We start from the raw sequence: 12,222 nt of genomic DNA on the forward strand, positions 1-12,222 counted from the left end.
ACGTCACGCCCCATCCCCTATTGGCTGAATTTCTCTGAGAGCCCACGTTTTGGTTGGCAGATACACAAGTCACTTTTGCACCAAATGTCACAGTGATGTATGGTGCAGAAGAGCGAGAGAGCGAAACGTAGATTTGCAAGTGAAAAACAGCGCTTGAGACTCGTAGCGACAGATTTGAGCAGTTGCAGGAACATATTTGTGTTCGTGCTTAGAAAAAAAATAATCAAACATTCTACACACATTCAGCTCTCTTTGTGCGGATACACATTCTAATCTACAGATGTGCAAGTTTTGTCTGTGACTTCACATTTCTGGATGCAGGTGTGTGAATGTGTTTTGCACCATATACACTGAAACAATAGTAGCAAAGAACATGAGCGGATGAGTTTCTGCATTTGTGATTCGTCCGATGGGATTTGTGCACCTGTACTGAAGGATTTGTGCAGGTGTAAATGTTGCGTTGTGTTTGTTGGAGACAAAAAATACCTACACATTTGCAAATTTGCTCTGCGAGTACAAATTTACTGATACACATTTGCAAATTTGCTCTGCGAGTACAAATGTACTGATACACATTTGCAAATTTGCTCTGCGAGTACAAATGTACTGATACACATGTGTGGCTATTTTTTACAACTACAAATTACACTTTTACAGCTGTTTGGGAGTTTTGCACCAAAAATACCTTCATATTCCTCAATCCTGTCTCGAAAGGTCTACAGACAATTCCTTTGTCTTCATGCTTGGTTTGTGCTTTGACATGCACTACCAACCCTGGGACCTTATATTGACAGGTGTATGCCTTTTCAAATCATGTCCAATCAACTGAGTTTACCACAGGTGAACTCCAATGAAGCTGCTGAAACATTTTAAGAATGATCAGTGGAAACAGAATGTACCTGAGCTCAATTTAGATCTTCACGGCAAAGACTGTGAATACTTATGTACAGGGATTGACATTAACACCCAGCAACCAGCCAAATGCAGGTAAATGTAAGCTGTGGCGGGTTAGACAGATACTCCTACTAGCCACTTTGGCTGGTTAAAAAGAACTTTTAAATGGAAGTTTTTTTTAAAAAGCAGGATTTGACAATAAAGATGGCCGGGGTCTCACTGGAAGAAGAGACAGTACTGTCTCAGTGTGATCTATAATAAAGGAAATAAATAAAGGAAATAATTATACAGTATATACTTTTTTCCTTAAAATATTGTCAAAATGCAGGTCAATCTTCTCTTTGCCTGCAGGTTTGTGCATCATAGTATCATATGTATTTTAATAAATTTAGGATTTTTTAAAAATTGCAATACAATCAACATGATTTGGCGTTGGTTTCCTGTCAGGAAGAAATGAATATCTCCTTATATTTAAAAATATATTAATAGTATAACAGATTGGTTTGGCGAAAGTTTGTTACATCTTAATGTTGGGAAAACAAAAGAGCCATGTCTGGGTAGTCAAACAAAAGCAGTAGATACTAGATTTTATAAACCAGTCCTCAAAAATGGAAGGATAGTAGAGCAGGTCTCAGATTTTAAGTATTTAGGTACAATTATTGACAATAAACTGAATTTTAATAGTAATGTTGAGGCTGTTTATAAGAAGGCAAGTCAGCGCCTCTATCTCCTCCCTAAGTTGAGAAGTTTTAATGTTAGTACACAGACTTTAAACATGGCATGTAGATCGTTAATAGAGAGTGTTCATTCTTTCATTCATTTTCTTTTCTGCTTTATGCAGCGGTTGCCCTTCCAGCCGCAACCCATCTCTGGGAAACAATAAAGAGTGTTCTCGCATATAATATTGTTTCATGGTTTGGTAACACAACACCTAAACAGAAGAAGAAATTATCGCAAATTATCAATCAGGCAAATCACAAACAACATCAACAGTCAGTTGTTTGACTCCTTTATGGGTAAAAAAAACAGCAGTTGCGATTTGTAAAGATAATACTCATCCCCTTTACTCAGCTTTTGAAATGTTACCATCAGGACACGGGTTTAGAATTCCTAGAGCCCGAAGAAATACGTATAAAGTAATTAATCCCAATTGCAGTTGTTATTTTAAATTGGATCACTGTTTGAAGTGAATGTGGTGGTTGTCTAGATTGATATGCAGTAATATGTATGGGGCTAATTTGGTTTTTAAATTATTAACTTATTTTGTTATCTTGATTCATTCATTTGTTTATTCATTTTCTTTTTGGCTTAGTCCCTTTATTAATCTGGGGTCGCCACAGCGGAATGAACTGCCAACTAATCCAGCAAGTTTTTTACACAGCGGATGCCCTTCCAGCCGCAACCCATCTCTGGGAAACATTCACACACACACTCATACACTACGGACAATTTTAGCGTACCCAATTCACCTGTACCGCATGTCTTTGGACCGTGGGGGAAACCGACGCGAAGGCAGGGAGAACATGTAAACTCCACACAGAAATGTCAACTGAGCCGAGGTTCAAACCAGCGACCTTCTTTGCAGCAATAATATCATACAATAAAATACATACAAGTGCACAAAATACAAACTGACAGTTTTGCTAATCACATACTCATGGAGTTTTTTATAGTTATTTATAATAATAATAAAAAAGAAAATGGGTAAATATATAGATAAATCAATTTAAGTTGTATCATTTGGTAGATTATTAAGTACTCCTCAAATCCTAAAATAAAAAAACCTAAAAGTCGTTTAGGATTTAATTAAAGAAATGATCAGTCAGTTGATTTAAAGAAACAAACAAAAAAGTCTTGTTAAATATTTTTATGGAAAGAAATATATGCATAGCTTTGCAGGATATAAATAGTATACATACAGTATACATTTTGTTTTTGTTGATGCATGGCAAGGCAAGTTTATTTATATAGCACATTTCATACACAATGGCAATTCAAAGTGCTTTACATAAACGGGAATAAAAGAGACAATAACATAAAAACAGATTTAAATGTGTTAAACAGGTTATAAAAGAATGAAAAAGAAAGACGTAATAGTGCTGTTGGATGTAGCATAGTGCTCATTCAGTAAAGGCACAGTTAAACAGATGTGTTTTCAGTCTTTATTTGAATGTGCCTAATGTTGGAGCACATCTGATCATTTCTGGAAGCTGAATTCAGCAGCGGGTGGCGTACTAGCTGAAAGCCGATTAGCCCTGCTCTGATTGAACTTTTGGAATTTCTAATTTACAGTATTTCAACTTAATGATCTGAGTGATCTGTTAGGTTTGTACTCAGTGAGCATATATGTAATGTATTGAGGTCCTATTGACCATTTAGTGATTTATAGAGAAGTAGTAATACTTTAAAATCTATTCTGAATGTAACTGGGAGCCAGTGTAGAGACCTGAGGACAGGTGTGATGTGCTTTGATTTTCTGGATCTGGTCAGAATCCTGGCTTCAGCACTCTGGATGAGCTATAACTGCCTGACTGTTATAGTAATCCACTCTACTGCTGATAAAAGCATGAACAAGTTTATCTAAGTCTTCACTGGAAACAAAGCATCTTATTCTCGCAATGTTTCTGAGATGATAGTATGCTGAATTACTTACTGCTTTGACATGATAACTGAAACTCACATCCAGAATCACACCAAGATTCTTGACATTATTTTTTGTTGTTTGACCCTTAGAGCCATGAAAAGCTCCATTTCAGCATATTCATTAATTAAGCGCTTCCACAGTACACATCGTTCCAAAGTAGCTTCAAGAAAAATACTTTTCTTCAGACTGTTTTCGCAGCATTTAGAATGAGCATTATCATTTCATCATCTTTTGAATCCAATAATATAAATAGAGGTTATAATGCCTCCATTTGCAGGGAATGCGATGAACCAATGGCTCACTCTGCAAGCTCTGCCTCCAGCCTGGACAGCCACGCCCCTTCAGAAAGCAGTCATTCACAGGGAGTCCGCTGGGAGGAGCAGCAGAATGTCATGGCATTAGAGCACCTGTGTGGCGTGTTCAGAGTTGACCTGGGTCACATGAGGTCACTCCGGCTCTTTTTCAGGTCAGGGATCATTTCCTTCATTTTGATATGCTTTTTAATATCTTTCATTGCTGAATATAACACCCTTTGGCTTTTCTTCACCCTGTAGAATTCAACTTTTCCATAAGTCTCTGTTTTATGAAACACCTCATATATTTAATTCACCTCCTTGAATTATATTACAGTTCTTCTCATTTTATTTCACTATGGCTGCAGGTTATAAATCATTATGCTTTACCCTCAGGATGATTTTGTTTAAGATATTAAAATGTTTCTGTGGTGTGAATAAAATTCTAGGTTTGTTGAAAATAGTCCTTTTTTTTGAAGAGGAAATCCAATATAACAAATGTCATTACCAACAAAGCCTCAGTAAAATCAAGTGCTAATAATAAAAAGAAATCATCATAACTGTAGTCGAAGGAAGAGGAAAGCATGCCCTGGTTTTATTGTACCACATAATCATAATTAGGGATGTTGAGATCCGATCACGTAATCGGAGATCGGGCCCGATCATGCGGTTTCAGACTCAGACGTAATCCTCCACACCATGACTGCTAATTGTTCGACATCACCCAACCCTAAAACAAATATACCTTGACGTTTTTAAAAATAAAGAATGTTAGACTTGTCAGCCAATTAAACATGTTTAAGAAACAATAAATAGATGTAAATGTATGTCAGGCTATCATATGTATGAAATATGGCGTCATTATAACTCGCATACACTTAATACACAAACACACTGCATTAAATGTACACATAAACATTAAACATCACCTATATGCTATATAACTGCAGGTTAACTCTGCTTATATGTAATAACTTAAAAGCTATTAGTTACTAGGTAATTAATTAAAGTTATTAGAAGCTAATAAAGCTATGGTAGCTAATAACCTTAACTTTTCCAAATTTGATTGTAATGCAATAATGTGCACCTTTTTTAAAGCTGCATTGAATAAATAATAATATTGTGAAACACGCTATACAAATACACTTGAAATGAATTGAATTATAACTAATAAGCTTTTTGTATTCTGATAGACAAAGATGTTTATCATTTATTAAGTGTCATTTTAAATAAAGCTAAAGTCCCTGTTAGATTTAAGAAATTATAAGGATTTTATATATATTCTGTGCGCTTAGAGATTTATAATTAATATAATTAGTGCAAGTTCAAACGAGTCAAGAAATTAAATGACTTCTTGAGAAATTATTACATTTCAGACATTAAAAAGTAATTTACACACAACTTTAATGATGCATTTAATAATCAACTATTGTTTGAAGTAACTTATACAACACTGAACATATTCATAATCTTTCCATTGATCTTCATGATGTGGTTTTGTGTCCAGATTGAAAGTAAAAGTGTTTGTTTTTCGTATGTGTGTTCTAGTGATGAGGCCTGCACCTGTGGGCAGCTGGTCATCGCCAGCAGAGAGAGCCAGTACAAGATCCTTCACTTCCACCACGCAGGCCTGGATAAACTGGCTGAGGTGTTTCAGCAGTGGAAATGCTGCAGGGAGACTCAGCTCAAAGACCAGGTCAGTTGGAGAGTCAAATGCCTTGTTCAAATAACCCACACTTGCGCTCTTTGCACATGACCTCTTTGATGAAGTATTGACCGCATTTGGCTCAGGTCTTCAGTTGGGCTTCAACATCTTAACTATACATGTAGAATTTCATTACCTAATGGGACACCGTTAGCAAGTGTGAGAATGTAAATACAGACACGAGCATAAAAAAACACATAAAAATATTGTGCGCATAATAGAAAAATGATTAACATATTGAATTTATTGGATTTTTTATTTATTCTTTTAAAATATTTTCTTAACAGAGCAAGGAAAATGTCACAGTTTATTATTATTATTTATTTTTTACAAATCTTAAAGTAAATGAGCTGCAAAACAAACCACTGTTGTCCAAAAACTTGCCTAATTAAGCAGAGTTGCTTAATTAGCCTAGTTATCTAAGCCAAGCCTTTAAATGTCACTTTAAGCTGAATACTAGTGTCTAGCAAAATTACTAGAACAATATTATGTAATGTCATCATTAGATATTAGTTTAAACCGTTTTTAATAATTTTGACTTCAAATGTGTGTGTGGGTGCCATTAATGATGGTAAACGCAGTCGACAGCAGAGATTTTTGCCTGCTGTCACTTTAAAATGGAAGTGAAGCAGTCAGTCCAGTTTACATTATTTTGTACATTAGTTTCCACTTTAATGAAAACATATTAAACAAACTCCATTATTGGAAACATTTAGCAGAAAACGGCATGTCTTACTATAGATTTTAGACCTAGGGCTCTGCCATCTTGGATTGTCTCTGCCTGGTGTTGTTTTCCAGTTTTAATTGCCAATCATTTGATGTGATTTGGTCCACTCTCTGCATTATGCTGCCTGACTGCCTGAATGGGTTTCAACCATGGTAGTAATGGACTCAACACAGAGTCTGGACAGCCTAATTTAACTCAATGCGTGGAAAGTTGTGGACGTGGAGCTGGTGCATTAGATGATTAGAAAGCTGTTGGAATATGAGTTGTTTATACCAACATTAGATGTGTGTCAAATTTTAAAATATATAAATATATATTTATTTATTTTCTTTTAATTACTGATCATTTTATGTGCTTTGCTCCACTCTATAACTCTATTATTATTATTCTTAGTATTAATCTGCCTGACTTTTCTGTCTGGGTCCTGTCTTGTAAATAATGTAAACTTGACTGAGTGCTCCACTTCCTATTTAAGAGCCAGATGTTTCCAATTTATGGTTATACATGCATTTTCATTCTGAGCTGTTTGTAAATTCATTACATAACAAACAGCGGTCTATGTGAATGATCACAAAGTGTCATTTTTTGACACAACTTTGCGTGTATTTGATTATTTAGTCACTCACCTGAAGCTAAAAGATCACTTTACATGTGTGTGTGCTGCTCGTCTCTCGTTTTCTTTTTCCATTTGAAACTTGAACGAATGTTGCAGAAGTCATGTTACATGATTTCACTGAATTCTATGTGAAACTGTGAATTGTGTAGAAACAAATTCATCATGATTAATGTTAATCACTGGAGACCAAATTGAAGCTGAAATTGATTTTCGATTAATTGCCAGTACTAATAAAAATCAGTTTTGTGGATGGACAGCAAGGACAACCAAAATGTTAGGGAAGGTTTTTTTTTATATTTTATTTTTGCATTGAATTGTTTCCTAATAATTAACAAAACATGAGATTGACAGGCGGATTGGTGCAGCGGCAGCAGTAATGCGGTTGCTGTGTCGGCCCGTTGTGGTAAAGAAGTAGCTGAGCCGAAAGGCAAAGCTCTCGATTTACAGGTCAATCTACGTTCCTTCTCTCACCTATAGTCATGAGCTTTGAGTCGGGACCGAAAAGACAAGATCTCTAATACAAGCGGCCGAAATGAGTTTTCTTCGCAGGGTGGCAGGGCGCACCCTTATAGACAGTGTGAGGAGCTCTGTCACCCTGGAAGAGCTCAGAGTAGACCCGCTGCTCCTCCGCATCGAGAGAAGTCAGCTGATGTGGCTCGGGCATGTCCCACCGAGAGGAGGCCTCTCGGCTCGTCTCTCGGCTGGCCTGGGAACATCTCGGGATCCCCCCGGTAGAGCTGGAGGAAGTGTCTAGGGAGAGGGAATTCTTGGGTTCTCTCCTAAGACTGCTGCCCCCACGACCCGGCCGCACACAGTCCAATTTAAGGAATAGTTCACAAAAACCTCTGCCATGGTTTGCTCCTATGTTGATCATGAACCTGTAACCATTGACTTCCATAGTATTTGTTTTCTCTCCTATGAAAGTCAATGGTTACAGGTTTTCAGCTTTCTTCAAAATGTCTTCTTTTGTGTTCAACAGAATAAAGAAAGCAGAACCACTCAAGGGAAAGTAAACAGAGTAGACTTTAACATTTTTACATCTACATACATCTAATGTATGTACTGTACATGAATTAGCCAGAATTATGCATCTACACTGTATTGCTCGTACATGTTCTTTGCTGTAACACTTTGTCGCTGCTCTAGGTGTCAGATGAGAAGTCCTGTATGCAGTTTTCCATCCGTCGACCCACACTACCGTCTGCCGAGATGCACCCCGAGGAGCGTCTGTACCGCCGGCTGGACGTCAGCTCTTGGCTCCGGCATCTGAACAACAGCGGCCAGGTGCTGGAGGAGTACAAGCTTAGAAAGGTTAGAATGACGGACGGCTGTCAATCAAATCAACATTACTTGTCCTATTTGCTCTTCTTAACTGTGTTGTCATTATAGCTTTTGCAGTCAAAATATAATAGTCAAAACGTACAGTTTGAGGTCTGAAAAGTTAAGATTTTTTATTGTCTTTAAAAGAAGTCTCCTGCTCACCAAGGCTTATTTATTTATTTGATCACAATTTAAAAAAAGGCAGGAATATTATGAAATAATATTATGATTAAATGATATTTCAATGTTTTTTTATTGTAATATATTTAATATATATATATATATATATATATATATATATATATATATATTTTTTTTTTATATATATACTGTACTTAATCTTCTACCACATAGTGTTGCCATATGGCAGCATGATATTTATGTTCGTTTCCCTGCCACTGTTTCTTTAAGACCAACATTCTAATTTGTTTGTTGGAAAGAGTAGACCTTAGTTTAGCCAATGATGTGCTTTGTATAAGTCACATGGCCTGCAGTGTTTTTCTGTGGCGTGATTTCTGACAGACTGCCGTTTATTGTGAGTACTTGCTGAATGCAAAAGAAAACGTCAATAAAAACAAAGGATCAAAATATGTCAGATCCACAAAAACATCTGAAATGTCACCTCCAGTAAGTTATGATGACATATTTACAACTCAAAAAAAGTTTTTATCAAATGAGTTTTTTGTAAATTGATCAAATGTGTGTGTGTTTCCAAATGGCAACACTGTCCAATAGTGGAATGTGCAATATTTCAATAGGTTAGCTAGCTAGCAAGGTGAGCTGTGATCTTTTATTTTGTAACAATAACCACATGAATGCTAGTAATATAATGTTGATTAATCATAGGTAAAGGCATTTGAATTATAGATAAATTTAATGGCAATACTATTTTTGATCAGACCACCATGTTCTATTGGAAGTAAAAGGAAAAAAAGACAGAACTGACTCTTCCTGCAGATGAAAGTGAGGATGAGATGAGTTTTAGTGATCATGAGAATAATGTTGATTGGACATTTAGTAAGAGCAGTGATAGAGACAGTTCAGGTAAGTCAGCTCAGAGGCATACAGGACAGGCGTAGTATATTATATAGTATAATATGTAGACATTGTTAGCTAGTAGCTACATTATTCTGATGCATCTGGATATACTAGACTTGTTATTTTTTTTGTTATAATGTATAAATGATAATAATATATGTTTGTTTTCAAAAATATTCAACAAAAACAATGGAATAAATGAAAGCTGTTGGAATATGAGTTATTTATAAGTTCTGTGTTAAAGCTTATAATACTGCAAAACCAATTAAATAATTTCAAACAACAAAATTATTAATTACAAGAAAATTTCTAAATGTGAAACTTTTTTAGTTAGATACAATTGATGCAATTTCCTGAATTTCCATTACTCCTGTCTTCAGTGTCACATGATCCTTGTGATGACAAAGGATAATGATATGGTGCTAAAGGCACGTTTCTGTGCTGTGGTGCTTTTTTATTATTATTATTATTTATTTTTTTAATTTATTTTATATAAAGTCGCATTTAAAAAATAATAATAAAAATACTTTCATTCTGATTAGACTTTTATTCTGTAAATTCATTCATTCATTTTCTTTTTTTATTAATCTGGGGTCGCCACAGTGGAATGAACCCTTAACTTATCCAGCATATGTTTTACACAGCGTATGCCATTTCAGCTGCATGTCTTTGGACTTTGTGGGGAAACCGGAGCACCTAAAGGAAACCCACGCAAACATGGGGGGAACATGCGAACTCAGCCCTAATCTGGAAATACATTTATAATTTGACAAATGACAAAATATTTTATAATAATTATTATATGTTGTTTACAAACAACAAGTTTATCTGGGCGTCACAGTGGCCTCAGTGCAAGAAGGAATCTGGTTACAGCCCCGGCTGGGTCAGTTGGCATTTCTGTATGGAGTTTGCATGTTATCCTTGTGTTGGTGTGGGTTTCCTCCGGGTGCTCCGGTTTCCCCCCCACAGTCTAAAGACATGTGGTGTAGGTGAATAGAGAAAGCTAAATTCGCCGTAGCATATGTGTGTTAATTCAAGAGTATATAGGTGTTTTCCAGTGCAGCTGGAAGGGCATCCACTGCGTAAAAACATATGCTGGATAAGTTGCTGATTCATTCCGCTGTGACAATCCCTGATAAATAAAAGGGTCTTAGCTGAAAAGAAAATGAATGAATGAATAAATGAATGAGTGAATAAATGAAAAGGTTTATCAAACAATCCAGCAAAATAGATTGCACAGTGGCTTTTACGAAAATATGAATCAGAAAAATATGTTTTCAGCATAACATTAAAGACAAATACAATGGCCGAGCACTATAATAATTGATAAAAATATATATAAGTAATAATAATTATTTTGCTTGGACTTTTATTCTGTAAAGACGTTTATAATATGACAACTAACAGCATTTTATTTTAGTAAATGCTGTTATTTACAAACAAAAGTTAATGAAAGAATCCTGCAATGAAGATTGCATAGTGGCTTCTACAGTATTAATTAGAAAAAATATATTCTCAACATTGGCAATAAGGCTATCAATAAATAAAAGGTCTTGAACTAGTAATAATTGATTTAAAAATGCTTATTTAAAAACTATTCTGCTTTTATTCTGTAAAGACACTTATAATTTGACCACTAACCACATTTTATTTCGAAGAGTTCAAAGTTGATCAAAGAGTCCTTGTAGTAATATTACATAACATTGCACAAGTTGGGTTATATTTTTGTTCAAATAAACAAATAAATACACCCCCAATGGTAAGAAAAGACTTAATCAAACACAAACTTTCTAAACACTACAGCAGTGTATTTCATCTCATCCACTGTTTGTATATGTCATTAGTATGGTTGTAACTGTCACAATATTTGTCTCAAATGTGCACGAAGGCCCTGTTTAGGGCTTTTATTTGATGTGATCAGTTCTGACAGGCGTTTCTCATGAGCTCCTGTCTCTGTTCTCTCAGGCAATCTTCTTCGGAGGCATCGATCCGTCCATCCGTGGTGAAGTCTGGCCGTTTCTCCTTCACTACTACAGCTATGATTCCACATCTGAGGAGCGCGAGGCCTGGAGACTGCAGAAACGCGGGGAGTACCAGGACATCCAGCAGAGGAGGTCAGTCATCATTTACTAGACTTATCCTTAATAGTATGCCACGCTGCCCCTGTTACATTTGAGCATTCTACAAATATTCACCTTTTTTTAGTGCTGTGCAAATTGTTAATTGTGATTATTGACATCCCAAAAACATTTTTACTTTAGCAACTGCCTAGCAACCACCCAAAATAAACAAAGTCCCTTTAAGGCCAGTCATTTCACTTGGCGGCCATCTTTGAAACTCCTCTCAGGCAGTATGCTCGGGCATTCTGTTTAAATGAAGAAACATCAAATTCTCCAAATCTGTTTGCCAAGCTTTCCATTGAATTTCATATTATTAATCACCAATGAAATTAAACAACAACTGTCTCACTAGTTTTATTACTAAACGTTCAAATCACACAAAATAGAAACTCGCGTCTGGTCTGAGCCCCGTCCCCAGAGTATTGCCAGTCTATAGCGATCAATGATTGGCTTCTGTACTAGAAGGCAGGGCTTCATTCGCCATAATGACCGTTACACTTTTAAAATATAAATGTATAAATATATACATAATATAAAGAGTTGAAAGCAAAAGTTTACATACACTCTAAAAAAAGGAACATAACCATTTTGTACAAAATGTCTGATGGTAAATCATACTAAACGTTTACTATTTTAAGTTTGTTAGGATTACCTAAATGATTGAAATTTGCTAAATGCCAGGATAGTGAGATATGTTTTTTTAGCTTTACTTTTAAACTGTATAACTTTGGTCAAATGTTTTGGGTATCCTTCCACAAACCTCTCACAGTAGTTTGAAGGAGTTTTAGCCCATTCCTCCTGACAGAATTGGTGTAACTCAGTCAGATTTGTGGGCTGTCTTGCTCACACAAACTTTTTCAACTCT

At 35.7% G+C, this 12,222-nt stretch overlaps 1 protein-coding gene across 5 annotated transcripts in view; it reads left to right on the forward strand.

Annotated features, from left to right (window-relative positions):
• Positions 1-12,222, forward strand: part of tbc1d16 (TBC1 domain family, member 16) — a 61,496-nt gene that overhangs the window by 27,536 nt on the left and 21,738 nt on the right. For all 5 annotated transcript variants that reach the window (XR_015479760.1, XR_015479758.1, XR_015479759.1 and 2 more), the window contains 4 exon segments: positions 3,816-4,004; positions 5,380-5,527; positions 8,026-8,190; positions 11,203-11,351. Coding sequence is in view for 2 of the 5 variants with exons in the window: in NM_001006076.2 (NP_001006076.2) it covers positions 3,816-4,004; positions 5,380-5,527; positions 8,026-8,190; positions 11,203-11,351 (651 nt within the window). In the remaining 3 variants the exon portion in view is untranslated.

Source organism: Danio rerio, chromosome 3, assembly GCF_052040795.2.
Source record: "Danio rerio strain M-AB ecotype USA chromosome 3, GRCz13ab, whole genome shotgun sequence".
Classification (NCBI taxonomy): domain Eukaryota; kingdom Metazoa; phylum Chordata; class Actinopteri; order Cypriniformes; family Danionidae; genus Danio; species Danio rerio.